The 17,924-nt window shown below is 37.4% G+C and overlaps 1 protein-coding gene across 1 annotated transcript; it reads right to left on the reverse strand.

Annotated features, from left to right (window-relative positions):
• Window positions 1–902: 902 nt before the first annotated feature.
• LOC117319275 (WD repeat-containing protein 46-like) lies at window positions 903–17,907 on the reverse strand. Its single transcript, XM_033874110.1, has 15 exons — window positions 17,836–17,907; window positions 15,416–15,571; window positions 14,441–14,617; window positions 14,135–14,212; window positions 13,801–13,913; window positions 11,938–12,025; window positions 11,376–11,542; window positions 10,610–10,760; window positions 9,859–9,994; window positions 6,360–6,459; window positions 4,373–4,526; window positions 3,885–4,032; window positions 3,565–3,659; window positions 2,161–2,253; window positions 903–1,176 (listed from the first exon to the last, which is right to left on the reverse strand). The coding sequence occupies exons 1-15, from the start codon at window positions 17,863–17,865 to the stop codon at window positions 946–948; spliced, it is 1,917 nt and encodes a 638-aa protein (XP_033730001.1). The 5' UTR covers window positions 17,866–17,907; the 3' UTR covers window positions 903–945.
• Window positions 17,908–17,924: the final 17 nt, after the last annotated feature.

Genomic DNA, 17,924 nt, shown 5'->3' on the forward strand with positions numbered 1-17,924 from the left:
GTTCGGATTACCACACTATAACCATATATAGCATTGTTAGAGATTTACAAATAAAACAAATTGAATATGAACATTATTTTGACATTTGGCCTAATCCAACCAGGTGAGCGATACAGGCCCCATGGGCCTCTTGTTCTTTATAAAATCAGAGGCGAGTTCAGCAGAATTGTCCATCACTATATGAGATGTTTCCCATTGAGATTGATGTCCTTGATAAGAGCAACATTGTTGATCCCCCAAATATTAATGGTGGATTCTAATTTGCTGAATTGTTAATATGGTTATCTGACAGGTAAAAGTGGGAATTGCTTGTTCTTCATTACCATATGATTCAAAATGTGATAAAGATTTCATAGGATACATGTGGCTGTATCTAATAATAGGTAATAGAATACACGTGGCTGTATCTAATAATAGAATACACGTGGCTGTATCTTATAATAGGATACACATGGCTTTATCTTTTAATAGAATACATGTAGCTGTATCTTAAATATGAACTGGTTTAAAAAAGCATGCTGGGTATTGCTATACATGTCCCCTACCGCTAAAAATAGTATCCTTGACCTTGATCCAAAACCCCTGAAGCTCGATCTTGATCTGTAAATACTTGTACTGAAGTTACATACCAACATACCATGACTGAGAAAAGAGTGGAAAACTGAGTGGATTGACTGGCAAACGGATGGAGAGAAAACCTATAGTCCCTTTGGTTTCACCGGTAGGGCCAGTAGGGAACTAATAAATGTAACATCTTCTTGTTATTTTAATGGCACTAGAATATCAGAATTCAAAATAATCTCTTACCAAGCTTTCACAAGTTCATTTTAAAACAATTTCAACACATGAAAACCTGCTAATCTGATCACCAACCTCTATGTGTAAACAGAACATGATAAAACTCAACTTTTACAACAAACATTTAATATAAACTGTATAATATTATCATGACTGTGTTCTTTCAAATCTTTTCAGCACATCCCCTGCTGTTGAATCTCTGTGTTGCGTATGCTTTTTACTGCGTGCTTTTTCCGTTTTCTTTTTCATTTCTTGTCGGATTGCCTCCCTCTGTTGTTCCTCAACCACACCCTTCTTTCGCTGTTCTCTCTTCCTTCCTTTATTCTTTCCTTTCATCTTGTACTTGGGAGTGTAATCCATCAATTCTGGCTTCAAGGACTGAAAAGGTTTAATTGTAATTGCTTTTAATGATGAATTATGGAATTATTTTATATATAGAAATGGCAGAGCACAAATGTTTTGAATGTTAAACCCCAGTAGTTTACTGTCAATGATTTTTTCATGGCATGCACACTGTGACTCTAATACTTGTCACTGTATTCTATTCTATAGTTAAACATGCTTCTTTGGCACAGTTGGTAGAACTTTGGAATATCACAGATGGGGACCTGGGTTTTAAAAGGCACTTGACAGGAACGTTTTTCCACGTTCTTTCAAACACTTGTACCCAACAGTTTTTTGTAAGCTGGTACTGTAACTATGGTAACTATATTAACAAGAGGCCCATGGTCCTTAACGGTCACCTGAGATTTGAAATATATTTCAGTTAATTTGGCCCCGCCCATCAGTCATCTATGAACAGTGTTTGATTCTATCATATCTGAGAGTAGAGAAGAAGATTTTTGAAATTTCAGTCAATTTGACCCTTTTTAGCCCCGCCCATCAGCCCCTGGGGGTCAGTAAGGACCAACATGTGCATACCATTAATCTGTCCACCCATGCTGATAATGTTAACTGATCAGATTGAATTCCATTACAAATCCAACAAATAAAAGTCAAAAATGTGATTTCCCTATATAAACTATAGTAAAGTTTACCCCCTCCCCAGGGGCAAACTTGAGACCCTTGAGTCATGAAATTCACAATTTCGGTAAAGCACCTTAAGACCCTTCCATCTATGAAGAGTGTTTGATTCCTCCATATCTGAGAGTAGAGGAGAAGATTTTTGAAGTTTTAGTCAATTTGACCCTTTTTAGCCCCGCCCCTCGGCCCCCTGGGGGTGGGGACCATATAATTCACATTTTGGTTGACCTTTAGCCATTGAAGCTTCCTGCCAAATTTCATTGACGGGCAAAAGGCAATTAGAATAGGTCACTTGAGACTTTGTAAGTCTTTGTGAGTAATTATTTTTGTCATCCATACCTTGATCTTACTCGTCACCTCAATCCTCTGCTTGAAAGTTTTGATGTCAATCTCCCCAATCTTGTCATTCAGATTGATCATATCTGCTGGGATCTGTATTTCAAATAAAACACTCATTGTAGGTATTATAATACAAATATAACGTAAACAGTTTATTAATGCCAATCAATTCATAGCTACCATCTATAATAATAACACTTAAGCCTTTATAGATTGTACAGGAAACTGATGATTGATTAGAAACAAAATATCATAATCTCACAACACACTTTTGTCTCAAATGAGACATTTACACAAACAACCGAGCTGACCAATTATAGCAGGGAGAGGCCTGCACTGAGCTGACCAGTTATAGCAGGGAGAGGCCTGCACTGAGCTGACCAGTTATAGCAAGGAGAGGCCTGCACTGAGCTGACCAGTTATAGCAAGGAGAGGCCTGCACTGAGCTGACCAGTTATATCAGGGAGATCTACACCAAGCTGACCAGTAATGGCAGAGAGAGACCTGCACTGAGCTGACCAGTTATAGCAAGGAGTAGCCTGCACCAAGCTGACCAGTTATATCAGGGAGAGACCTACACCAAGCTGACCAGTTATAGCAGGGAGAGGCCTGCACTGAGCTGACCAGTTACAGCAAGGAGAGGCCGGTACTGAGCTGACCAGTTACAGCAGGGAGAGGCCTGCACCAAGCTGACCAGTTATAGCAGGGAGAGACCTGCACTGAGCTGACCAGTTATAGCAGGGAGATGCCTGCACTGAGCTGACCAGTTACAGCAAGGAGAGGCCGGTACTGAGCTGACCAGTTACAGCAGGGAGAGGCCGGTACTGAGCTGACCAGTTACAGCAAGGAGAGGCCGGTACTGAGCTGACCAGTTACAGCAAGGAGAGGCCGGTACTGAGCTGACCAGTTACAGCAGGGAGAGGCCGGTACTGAGCTGACCAGTTATAGCAGGGAGATGCCTGCACTGAGCTGACCAGTTATAGCAGGGAGAGGTCTGCACTGAGCTGACCAGTTATAGCAGGGAGAGGTCTGCACTGAGCTGACCAGTTATAGCAAGGAGAGGCCGGTACTGAGCTGACCAGTTATAGCAGGGAGATGCCTGCACTGAGCTGACCAGTTACAGCAGGGAGAGGCCTACACTGAGCTGACCAGTTACAGCAGGGAGATGCCTGCACTGAGCTGACCAGTTACAGCAGGGAGAGGCCGGTACTGAGCTGACCAGTAATGGCAGGGAGTGGCCTGCACCAGCTGACCAGTTATAGAAGGGAGAGATCTACATCAAGCTCACCAGTTATAGAAGGAAGAGATCTACAAGGCGGAGCTGACCAGTAAAGGCAGGAAGATACCTGCTTGTATTGGCCATCAGGTATGGGAACTGACAATTCATACATCAGCATAGTATACCTTATCTAGCAACATCTTGACCTCGGCCTGGCGTCTCTGTTTTTTACTCTGGAAAGGGTTGGCCTCCAGGCCATCAAAGTTTGGCTCACCAGCACCTGTAGGGTGACAAAAAATTGTAAAATATAAAGATATGGTTTTACCAAACTTGTTAAAATGTTATCCTAACTAGCTCAATGAAATAGGACGAAATATTGAGTAACAAATGTATACCTGGGTATAGTAAATTCTAGAGACAACAATTTCAAATGCTAAAATGAACATATCAAAAGGCATTTAGCCTTGATACTTTAAAATTGGCACTTAATAAAGTAAACACATACCTGGAATGAGCAGACTTTCAAAGCCACGTTCATGACCTACACCAAGTACATCCTCAAATGGACAGAACTGGACATTTGACACTGATCCCGGGAGCTGATGACACATATAAGGGGAAGTAACTGTCTGTCTACAGCAGTCCTTGTATACCTGTAATAATATAGATTAATATAACTTAGTTCAAATTTATCACTAAAAGTGAAGTAAAGTACAAAACTCAAATAATCTTCAACTTTTATAAATCTAACCTTTATGTATGTATGTGTCATTTATTTTTATATTGGTAAGTCCTACATATTCTGTAATTAGTTGACAGTCACAACACTACTAGCACTGTATCTAGTCCTAAAACCAGCCCTCCCATTATCAAAGTTAACATCAATTGTTTGCAAGAATGATGTATTTAGTGGTTTGAAACTTTTAATGAACAAATGGTTTTCAAACAAATTCATATAAATTCAACGTACATATAATTTTTAACACACATTACCTCAACTATATTGCCCTTGCTGACAGCAAGCATGTCCCTTTGACTGAAAGCTAAAGAGCTAGCTCCAATTCCAATTTGGTAGGACTGCAGCATCTTGTAAGTACGGATATCCCAAATCTTCAACTTTCTATCTATGCCTGATGTTGCTATGTATCTGAAAATAATGACCGATAGTTAGAATAAATACAGCGAAAAACCTGATTAGCATAAAATGGTTCAAGCAGTTAAAACAGAAAATTAATGGCCTCCTGTCTCGTCTTCTACTAGGTCAGGAAATGGATGGATATCTTATGAAATGCATGGTCATGAATAGTGAGGAAAATACTCCTACATACCTTGACATTAAGAATTGGAACATCTACCCTCAAGGTCACAAAATGACCCTTAAGAGACCCCAAGGTTTTAACACAATTGTAACCCCTCTGGTGCAATATCATCTCTATCCTTCATACCAAAATAATACAGATTTATATATAATTTTACCATTATATTTTCTGAAGGCAGTCTGACTAGTAATTATGCTTTATTAGAAGAAAATATTGCCATTAAATCTAATTCAACACCCAAGAACAACAGGCTATCAGTATGCCTCTAATGAAGAAATGAAACGAATCAGACTAAAATATTCAGTGTATAATCAGACTAAAATATTCAGTATATAATCTGACTAAAATATTCAGTGTATAATCAGACTAAAATATTCGGTGTATAATCTGACTAAAATATTCGGTGTATAATCTGACTAAAATATTCGGTGTATAATCTGACTAAAATATTCGGTGTATAATCAGACTAAAATATTCAGTGTATAATCTGACTAAAATATTCAGTGTATAATCAGACTAAAATATTCGGTGTATAATCAGACTAAAATATTCAGTGTATAATCAGACTAAAATATTCGGTGTATAATCAGACTAAAATATTCGGTGTATAATCAGACTGAAATATTCGGTGTATAATCTGACTAAAATATTAAGTGTATAATCTGACTAAAATATTCAGTGTATAATCTGACTAAAATATTCAGTGTATAATCAGACTAAAATATTCGGTGTATAATCAGACTAAAATATTCGGTGTATAATCAGACTAAAATATTCGGTGTATAATCTGACTAAAATATTCAGTGTATAATCAGACTAAAATATTCGGTGTATAATCAGACTAAAATATTCGGTTTATAATCTGACTAAAATATTCGGTGTATAATCAGACTAAAATATTCGGTGTATAATCAGACTAAAATATTCGGTGTATAATCTGACTAAAATATTTGGTGTATAATCTTACTAAAATATTCAGTGTATAATCAGACTAAAATATTCGGTGTATAATCAGACTAAAATATTCAGTGTATAATCTGACTAAAATATTCAGTGTATAATCAGACTAAAATATTCGGTGTATAATCTGACTAAAATATTCAGTGTATAATCTTACTAAAATATTTGGTGTATAATCAGACTAAAATATTCGGTTTATAATCTTACTAAAATATTCAGTGTATAATCTGACTAAAATATTAAGTGTATAATCAGACTAAAATATTCGGTGTATAATCTGACTAAAATATTCAGTGTATAATCAGACTAAAATATTCAGTGTATAATCAGACTAAAATATTCAGTGTATAATCTGACTAAAATATTCAGTGTATAATCAGACTAAAATATTCAGTGTATAATCTGACTAAAATATTCAGTGTATAATCAGACTAAAATATTCGGTGTATAATCAGACTAAAATATTCGGTGTATAATCAGACTAAAATATTCGGTGTATAATCTGACTAAAATATTCGGTGTATAATCTTACTAAAATATTTGGTGTATAATCTTACTAAAATATTCAGTGTATAATCTTACTAAAATATTCAGTGTATAATCTGACTAAAATATTCGGTGTATAATCAGACTAAAATATTTGGTGTATAATCTGACTAAAATATTCGGTGTACAATCATGCACAATATTTTAAAACATACTTTCCCTGAGGGTCGACAGCTACAGACCGGACACCATTCCTGTGACAAAGCATCTTCACCAATGGTTCCTTCACATTTGGAGACCACATTGTAACAGTTCCTGGAAATATTCAACATCCATTACTGGTCAAGACTGACAAGAAAATTGTAGGGATAATTTGCACATGATAAAACATTTCTGGCTGTTCTCTGCACTTTAAAAAACTTTTTCTTATGACTTTTAAAACTACTTTAAGCAACTTTCCTGTGATCAGTTATTCCATGTCAATATAGAATTAGACCACCTGTATATAACACACTGGAGACACCAGAACTGGAGTCTCACTGGATCATAGATTGTATGCAAAATACACAAGTGTGACTGGGTAGATACACAAGTGTGACTGGGTAGATACACAAGTGTGACTGGGTAAATACATACGTGTGACTGGGTAAATACACCAGTGTGACTGGGTTAATACACAAGTGTGACTGTGTAGATACACAAGTGTGACTTGGTAAATACACCAGTGTGACTGGGTAAATACACAAGTGTGACTGGGTAAATACACCAGTGTGACTGGGTTAATACACAAGTGTGACTGGGTAAATACACAAGTGTGACTGGGTAAATACACAAGTGTGACTGGGTAAATACACCAGTGTGACTGGGTAGATACACAAGTGTGACTGGGTTGATACACAAGCGTGACTGGGTAAATACACCAGTGTGACTGGGTTAATACACAAGTGTGACTGGGTAAATACACCAGTGTGACTGGGTTAATACACAAGTGTGACTGGGTAAATACACCAGTGTGACTGGGTTAATACACAAGTGTGACTGGGTAAATACACCAGTGTGACTGGGTTAATACACCAGTGTGACTGGGTAAATACACCAGTGTGACTGGGTAGATACACAAGTGTGACTGGGTAGATACACAAGTGTGACTGGGTAGATACACAAGTGTGACTGGGTAAATACACAAGTGTGACTGGGTAGAAACACAATTGTGACTGGGTAGATACACAAGCGTGACTGGGTAGAAACACAATTGTGACTGGGTAGATACACCAGTGTGACTGGGTAGATACACAAGTGTGACTGGGTAAATACACAAGTGTGACTGGGTAGAAACACAATTGTGACTGGGTAGATACACAAGCGTGACTGGGTAGAAACACAATTGTGACTGGGTTGATACACAAGTGTGACTGTGTAAATACACAAGTGTGACTGTGTAAATACACAAGCGTGACTGGGTAGAAACACAAGTGTGACTGGGTAAATACACAAGTGTGACTGGGTAGATACACAAGTGTGACTGGGTAAATACACAAGTGTGACTGGGTTAATACACAAGTGTGACTGGGTAAATACACCAGTGTGACTGGGTTAATACACAAGTGTGACTGGGTAGATACACAAGTGTGACTGGGTAAATACACCAGTGTGACTGGGTTAATACACAATTGTGACTGGGTTGATACACAAGTGTGACTGTGTAAATACACCAGTGTGACTGGGTAAATACACAAGCGTGACTGGGTAGATACACAGGTGTGACTGGGTAGAAACACAATTGTGACTGGGTAGAAACACAAGCGTGACTGGGTAGAAACACAATTGTGACTGGGTAAATACACAAGTGTGACTGGGTAAATACACCAGTGTGACTGGGTTAATACACAAGTGTGACTGGGTAAATACACAAGTGTGACTGGGTAGATACACAAGTGTGACTGGGTAGATACACAAGCGTGACTGGGTAGATACACAGGTGTGACTGGGTAGAAACACAATTGTGACTGGGTAAATACACAAGTGTGACTGTGTAGATACACAAGTGTGACTGGGTAGATACACAAGTGTGACTGGGTAATACACAAGTGTGACTGGGTAGATACACAAGTGTGACTGGGTAAATACACAAGTGTGACTGGGTAAATATACAAGTGTGACTGGGTAAATACACAAGTGTGACTGGGTAGATACACAAGTGTGACTGGGTAGATACACAAGTGTGACTGGGTAAATACACAAGTGTGACTGGGTAGATACACAAGTGTGACTGGGTAAATACACCAGTGTGACTGGGTTAATACACAAGTGTGACTGGGTAAATACACCAGTGTGACTGGGTAGATACACAAGTGTGACTGGGTTGATACACAAGCGTGACTGGGTAAATACACCAGTGTGACTGGGTTAATACACAAGTGTGACTGGGTAAATATACAAGTGTGACTCGGTAAATACACAAGTGTGACTGGGTAGATACACAAGTGTGACTGGGTTAATACACAAGTGTGACTGGGTAGATACACAAGTGTGACTGGGTAGATACACAAGTGTGACTGGGTAAATACACAAGTGTGACTGGGTAAATACACAAGTGTGACTGGGTTAATACACAAGTGTGACTGGGTAAATACACAAGTGTGACTGGGTAGATACACAAGTGTGACTGGGTAGATACACAAGTGTGACTGGGTAAATACACAAGTGTGACTGGGTAGATACACAAGTGTGACTCGGTAAATACACAAGTGTGACTGGGTAATACACAAGTGTGACTGGGTAGATACACAAGTGTGACTGGGTAAATACACCAGTGTGACTGGGTTAATACACAAGTGTGACTGGGTAAATACACCAGTGTGACTGGGTAGATATACAAGTGTGACTGGGTAAATACACAAGTGTGACTGGGTAAATACACAAGCGTGACTGGGTAAATACACAAGTGTGACTGGGTAGATACACAAGTGTGACTGGGTAGATACACAAGTGTGACTGGGTAGATACACAAGTGTGACTGGGTAGATACACAAGTGTGACTGGGTAAATACACAAGTGTGACTGGGTAAATACACCAGTGTGACTGGGTTAATACACAAGTGTGACTGGGTAAATACACCAGTGTGACTGGGTAGATACACAAGTGTGACTGGGTAGAAACACAAGTGTGACTCGGTTAATACACAAGTGTGACTGGGTAAATACATAAGTGTGACTGGGTAAATACACAAGTGTGACTGGGTAAATATACAAGTGTGACTGGGTAGATACACAAGTGTGACTGGGTAGATACACAAGTTTGTATGCTGTTCACTGGTAATTTCTGCTGGGATTGCCTTTTGATCACTTCGTTATTTTCGGTCAATTTTATGATGTATATAAATATTTCATACTGTCTGGCTAATAAAATGCAAACCTGTTGTTACATAATCAGGGTTGAGCAAATTATTTTAATTGGTCCAGCTAGTTCTATATAAATTGAGGAGTATGATTTCCATCCAAACATAACTATCAAGTAAAATAGTTGCTTTTGTTCAATTTTCACAAACAGCATCATATCAGATCATAACTTGTGTAGTATATTCCCTTGAATAGTTGTTTACTCAATCATGTAACCTTGCTTTCTATCAAGAAGAGGTGAAATTATATTTTCGTAAATTTATTCAACCAGAGGCAAATAAAACCCATGATATTAAATTGTTAGATATTTCTTACCCCCAGCATGTCCTAAACACAATGTTGCATTGCTTGGGTTCTGACACATCACATCCAATCTGCCTAAACCAGTCGTATGACCGGCAACCTTTTCACCTATTGACACATCAATCCAGGACAAATATCCCTTTGAACTCTAAAAATAGAAATATGTAAATCAATACATTCATACAGAAATTTCATAATGACAAGTGGTTTACAATGGCATTTCCTGATGTACTCCTGTACATCCATATATATATATATAGTAATGATAATAAAAAACACAAACCAGAAAATCACAAGCGCTTTCACATGCTTTGAGAGCAAGCTCTTCAGGTGTAAAATATATATTGTGTAATTTTTAGCTATTATGTTACTAACGGTTACTGTCAGATAACTACAAAGATATAGAAAGGCACCATATTTAACCATATTTTGAAAGATGAATGATTTTTAAGAATATCTTGCAACACTTTTTTACATACAGTAATTGTAAAATGTTAAACAGATTTCAAAAAAAGTGTTTATTCTTTCTTGTCTCTACACCTGTAAACATACCTGAGAGTAAATACCTGCTCTTCAAATCTGGTAATGATCATCATCAGTGAAATTTTCTCACATACAATGGACTTAAACCTGTCACAATTACTAGACATATGATCAGCCTACCTACTCAGGAATATTTTATTGTCTGGCAACAAAAGGTATCTGTTTCATTTTTTAATCATTAACAATACATTTTTCCGTCTAATAGAAAGGCCATTCTTACTGAACTGGCTAGTAGGAAGTGGAAGGGAAGGAACTCTAGTCGTAAGGCACTGTCCAACATCTTCAGACAGTGAAGCTCTATGCCCTGGTTGTCGTAGATGTATGTCCATTGTTTCTGAGCTACAGCATACATTGTCTCCTGATGAAGCCACCTGAAAACCAATTATGTTTATATCTATAAAATACATTTACTTACAATCAAAACTTTATAATTCTAATGAAAATTTGTTTTCAATAATGATTTAATTTTACATAATTTAAGTTCTTAATACCATTACATCGCAGTATAGCCATCTCAAATTGTTCTTTGTGGTTAGCAGACTTTTAGCAACCAGCCAATGTCTTTCTCAACTCCCTGAGGAGCATACAGACAGATTTTGGCACTAATGATATTTCAAACACTGTCCCATCATCTACTGATTTACAACTGAGTCAACTGGAACTCAACAGAGTAAAGTATCTCATAGAATGTTACAGGATACAACATATTGTTCATGCCTGGACTCTAACTACTGATAATGTAGCTCAGCATCCTACTGTTTAGACCCCCATGCCCCCCAAAAGGAGAATTACTTAACATAAACTACAAAGCACCTGTATTCCAAACTATAAACCTCTCACATATCCAAATCACTTCAAAAGTCAATGTTTCAAATGAAATGAGTTTCAAAGAGTTAAAGTAAGGTAATCATTCATCTTGTAAAAAAAAGTTCTGAACATAAAATTTGTCATAAAACAAAGTATGATTGATAGCTATTTATACATACTGGATATCATGAATTGTTTCCATGACATTGATTTCACACAATAATTTCTTCGTCAGCCAATCAATGGCTGCTATGTGGCCTTTAGCTCCACCCATCAACAAAAACCGTCCGTTCCTTGTGTACTGAGAGCGATACGGTCCAAATTCATTCAGTCTCAATTCAAAATGCTAAAAATATGACAAACACATAACTTTTTATTTGATACATTCAATGAAATACTAAAAACCTAATTAAGACAAATATTTCATTTTTCAACAATGCTAGCTTTTCATAGTAAGATATTTACTTACTGTAAACACAGAGTTCTATGATACAAATTATCTTAATCAAAATTTGTCAAAATAGTCTTCATAAAAAGACTAACTAGAGGAATCAAAATTGGCTTCATTATAATCCTAAGTTTTAATGATTTTATTACTAGAGAAATTCTGTACATACATGTATACTATTTCTGTAATCATTATTTCTATTATCCTTTTCACGTAGAAATTTGCAGAAAAACATGGAATTTAAGCTTTGCACAATAATCATCATCAAATTGTATTTGCCACTGATTGTTCACCTTCTGAGCACTCATGATGTCCACTGCCTCTACAATGTCCCTCTGTGATATTTCAGTTGTATGTGTGCCATCATCTCCTTCAAGGTAGCTACAACAGATTTGGATTTGTTCGTTAAAACTGGTCATTGACCATAAGTAGCACATGTATTGCATGATTTGGTAGTGACTCCTATGATGGGGATAGCCAAAATATGTTTCACACAGAACAGGTCTGAAGTTTTATATGTTTGGTGGTATTTGATTGGTTTTTGAGCCAGAACAAGATTCTCTGTAACAATCGTCCCACAGTCTCTGTCCATGAGTGTCAGGACCGTGGGTTACCGACGATGTACCAATCGTCCCATGGTCTCTGTACATGAGTGTCAGGACCTAGGGTTACCGACAATGGACCAATCGTCCCACAGTCTCTGTCCATGAGTATCAGAACTGCGGGTTACCGACGATGTACCAATCATCCCATGGTCTCTGTGAGTGTCAGGACCGTGGGTTATCGACGATGTACCAATTGTCTCATGGTCTCTGTGAGCGTCAGGACCGTGGGTTACCGACGATGTACCAATCGTCTCACGGTCTCTGTGAGCGTCAGGGCCATGGGTTACCGACGATGTACCAATGGTCTCACGGTCTCTGTGAGCGTCAGGGCCGTGGGTTACCGACGATGTTCCAATCGTCTCACGGTCTCTGTGAGCGTCAGGGCCGTGGGTTACCGACGATGTACCAATTGTCTCACGGTCTCTGAGTGTCATGACCGTGGGTTACTGACGATGTACCAATCGTCTCACGGTCTCTGGGAGTGTCAGGACCGTGGGTTACCGACGATGTACCAATCGTCTCACGGTCTCTGTGAGTGTCAGGACCGTGGGTTACCGACAATGTACCAATCGTCCCACGGTCTTTGTCCATGAGTGTCAGGACTGTGGGTTACCGACGATGGGAATCATAATGTTTGCTAGAACTAAATCATTTTTTCAGTGGTCCTTGCTTGATGAACCTAGAATCCTCAATTTGAGTGAGTCAAGGGCTTAATTCCTTCAAACACATAGGGAGGTCTGACATGACTAAATCAGAGAGTAGCCCTGTCTAATGTAAAATCTTACACTTCCTCAGAGACAAAATGTTATCCTTCATCACTAAGATGAAACCTTAACCTACAAAGACAAAATTTTACACTGCATCACAAAGACAAAGCCTTCCCTTCATCACAAACAAGAGGCCCATGGTGGGCCTTAACAGTCATCTGACTCTAAAAGACCCTTGTACTGTTGTAGCATACATACTCAGTAACATAGTATAGTGTCACTGACGGCCATAGCAGCAACCTTGGATTTTTGACGGACCAAAAATTAACAACACTTGATCAGGACCATCTCAGGATCATTGTAGCTAATAGCTAAGTCTGAACTGAATCCCACTGGTGGAACATGAGAGGAAGCTTGAAATAGGTGTTGTTCAGGAAAACCATGATTGCGCAATCATGTTATAAAATAGCTATCGTGACTGCCATGTCAAAGTTTTTACGAGGCTGAAAAATAACAGCACTTTGTTGGCTCCTCTTCCTTAACATTTTCACTGATTTCCAGTTCAATGGCACCAGTGGAACTGGAGAAGAAGTTTCAAATGTGTTTTTTCAGATGACAATTATGCACAATGACTACAGGTCATCCTGACCCTAAAAAACCCATCTTACCCTTCCTCATTAAGGTGAAGCCTTTCCTTTCCTTACTCACACAGGATATCATGACATCCTACCTCATTCAGGGGAAATCATTACCTTAATCATTACCTTGCCCCACTCAGACAGAAAGCCTTACACTTCCTTTATAAACAGAAAACCTTCCATATTTCACACAGTGATAGTCTTACCCTGCCTCTTCTGTTAACAGGTATTCTGATCTGGCTGCCTGTTTTACAGCTGCTTCCAGCTTCTTCTCCCTCTTATGGAACTCACCCCTGGCCCACTTTGACCTGGCCCACTTCTACACAGTAAAACAATTCAATAATGGAAAACACTTCAACATAATTGCCTGAAATCTTAACCAAAATGTACATACATGTAATTTTATATGCTAATTAAGGTTTTCAGAACTTGTATTTGATGCTGTCCTATTTTTAAAAGCAATTACACTGTATTCACTTTCATTTCAACTTAGCATTACAGAAAACATTCTCACATCTTAGATGGAGAGACAACACTTACTGTGGTAGTTTGGTTTCTTCTCTGATATTTTTTCAATCTGTCTTCAGGTAATGGAGCTTCACCAGGGAAAGGGTCCTCCTAAAGGGCACCAAACAACTTTATAAACAAGTACAAAATTACATTGCCACAATAGCTTCAAATTGATGGAATTATTCCCATATTGATACATTAATCAACTTTATTTTCACTATAAAACATCATGTTTCACTGATTAAGATGTAATCAAACACCAAAATCAACATCAAAACTCTTTAATAGGCAGGGATACAAATAAAATCAACTTTCATTTAAATACATCAATTCTACCTTTTTTCTGAAGTCTTTGTATTCTCCTCCTTTTTTGCGTTGGTATGACTTTCCATGTCGCTGTTCTCGTTGTTTTTCTAGAAATAGCTTTCTACTTGAACCCAAGTCAAAAACTTGTACTTCCCCTTCTGGATCTGCTATGTTTGGATTTGCCTTCATTCCTTTATGTTTCCCTTTCTGAAAAAATATAATTACAATAGAATACTGAAAAATTCTTTAAGAAGAAAACGTAATGATTTTCCAAGTACCTACAGTCTATACCAAATGTATTCACACACAAAGCTTTAACTTATCTAAAATATGTTGAACATACTTACTTACCTCTTTCAACATTGTAATAAGTGAGAAAAGCACAAAAATTATAACATTGAAATGATGCAAAATATCTTTGAGAGAAATTGATTTGATAGAGCCAAATAAAACCTGCGGTAAACTGGCACCAAGGGTCTGTGAACTCAAATTGAGTCAAACAATGCTGTACATGTATACAATTTCAACACTGTCAACCTATTAAATTCAGCTACCAAATATTAGATGAATGGAATGATGAACAAAAACAAAAGAAACTTTTGATGATGCCACAATAAATGAACCAATATTAACATGTTGACATTGATTATCTCGAGGCTTTCAGTTCACTCTGGACATTTTGCAATTTCAGAAGTTATAACACAAGTCTAATGGGTCACAATATGTCAAAGGGATACCATTATATCCTCACAAACACAAAACTAATTCTGGAGAGTCATGCACTCAACGTCAAAGAAGTTAATACAAAAAGTACATATCTCAAACCACTGAATCTCTTTTACTTTTTATTCTGATCTAAAGAATCATCTAAATACAAAAAAAAAAAATTTCAATAGTTCATTTCATGAATTTGTAGTTTTACTTTCAGCAAATCATTCTGAGACAGAAGCCCTTGACAATAACAAACTTTACACTAACACATTTACAGTACTGGAAATAGTTTACCTTCTTATCTGTGATTTTTTCATTTTGCTGTTTTTGTTGGGATACTTGACTGGAACTAACATCAGACTCTCCAACCCCTTCCGATGGAACAGCAAAATATCTATTTGCTGTCACTGCATTGCCACCTTTGTTTTTCTTTTTGATTCTGTCATTGTTCTGAAACATAACATATACATTTAGTATGTACACACCAATACACCACACACAGTGTACTTTAATTGCAGTAATCCGAACACCTGATGTGCCTCGCATGACAAGTTTACCTGCTGTTCCTGCATCAAGATGAAGAAGAGTACTGGTATACACAGACAGTGGATAGGATAATCAATGGAAGTGTGGATGGGGGTTAGATGAGGGGATAGGTAAAAAGTGGGAGAAACCGTAGAAAGAATATTTTCAACGTAATGCAACAAGTTCGAATTCTGTGATTGGATAATAATGTTATGGCAAACAGGCAAATTAACTAACACAATAAATTTACTTTAATGTATTAATTTCCTTTGTTTTTCCATTTTTATTTTCATTACTTTTTCTCGAGCTACTGCTTTTGAACAAGGGCTAACATAATACATTTCTACCACTTCTACCATATAGTGACCACCTTCAACCAGTTGAAGATTTTGTCACGTGAGGGGTTTGGTTTTACAAGTGACAGACTATGTTTATACATAATAAATAGAATATGTTATGAAGAAAAAGTTTATGTTTGCAATGTATTGATATTGTTATAACTACAATATATGCTTTAAATGGAACATGCATAAGATACGTAACATGCAAGTAGGCCAGTTTCATAGTCAAGAGATGTTAAATCTTCTTATATCTCGTTTGATGTGTGCTAGCTGAATGGCAATGGAATGGGGTTTATAGCATGCACATTAGTCAAAGACAAATTAAGACATAATATACAGAGAAAGATTATTATGAAACTTCACTAGTGTGCAAAATTGGGTAATTTCATTTAATTGTGTCGCCAAACTTTCATCAGACAGCTGCAGCAATTTTTTTTTATCTGCAACAGTTTTTATCAAGAGTAGAGATATACATGCCATTACCTCCCGACGTGAGACAAAATCTCCCTTATTTTCAAGTCATTTATTTCCTCCCGAGAGGAGAGCCCAAATTCCTGTATTTTGTACATGTAATTCCCTTCAGTATTTTGACCAACGCCATTTTTGTTTACAATTCGGTAGTTTTTTCCACGAGATTTAATGAGATTTGGCTAAATTTAGCGATCACATGATCCATCTGTTCACGTGATCACTCAATCAAAATGACGCCTGTTGGACACGGCTTTCAAATTCACACGAAGCTCTGGCTAGTGTAATGTTTGCGCTAGAATATCTATCACCATGAAATAAATGCAAGTCGCTTACAAACAACTTTAACCCTCTTTGCTAACAGACTTGAATTATTGTTTGCTTTCTTTTAGGACTATGCTTTGTTGATGGTAATAGATACAGAGCCTGGTCAGATGCAAAATCACACATGCTTCTCATATAAAATGTGTATCGTGGATCAGTGATGTCATGATGAAATCCAATATTTTCTTTGATAAAACTTTCAAAATTAGCACATCTGTTGGTCGTAGTGGTCAATCATGATGTTTACAATGGCTGTACCGTCCATGACAGAGACAATATACAAAATCTGGAATGATCATGATAAGATTACTGCAGTCTCCTAACATGAACAAATTCAGTTCTCATGACTTCATGTATACACTTGCACACTTGGAATATTTTTATATCTAAAAGGTCCAACATAAGGGGTCCCACAGACCATGTCATGGTGATTTTTACAACTGATGAGAGAACTCTAGACTAACTTTAAAATGACATAAAGATATCACATCAAAATAGTCTAGTTATTTCACATACCCATTATCACAAAACAGCTGCTTTAACTTTAATTTGGAAAGGTTTAGCCACATAGGCATGTCAAGTCTTATATTAAAAATAGCAGAAAAAAACTAGATTATAGATATGTCTGGCTATTTTGGAATATAAGACTAGACATGTCCCTGTTGTTAAGCGCTTCAATACTTTCATTACTTTGATCTTAAACCTATGCTATATAATGTGTGGTGTTGGTGTATGTTTTCTCTTTCAGATGATTTGATAGTGTGTCTAAGTACAGTTATCTTTGTGAGGCTGGCTAAGCTTTGAGACCACATACGTCTTACCAAGTATCACCAAGGACTAATATATAAAATATTTAAGTTATAAGTCCATATCAGTGTACGTGTGCATTAGGCCTAAGCTTACACCAGTACTGTACTGTAGCAGTGCTTGGACGATCAGGATGCACTATATATAAACTCTATATGTATCCTTCTGTCATGTGTTTTGCGTGTCAATTTAACTATACTCATGAAAACGTAAAGACCTACTTTTGTAATTAAATGGTAATTGTCTTACCCCTAAGTTTTCGCCTCCTAGAATATCCATGATCAATTCTCCACATGTGCTCCTCACTTCCGTATCAACACGCGCATGCGATTTTCAGA

The sequence above is a fragment of the Pecten maximus genome, chromosome 2 (genome assembly GCF_902652985.1).
Source record: "Pecten maximus chromosome 2, xPecMax1.1, whole genome shotgun sequence".
NCBI classification, from domain to species: Eukaryota; Metazoa; Mollusca; class Bivalvia; order Pectinida; family Pectinidae; genus Pecten; species Pecten maximus.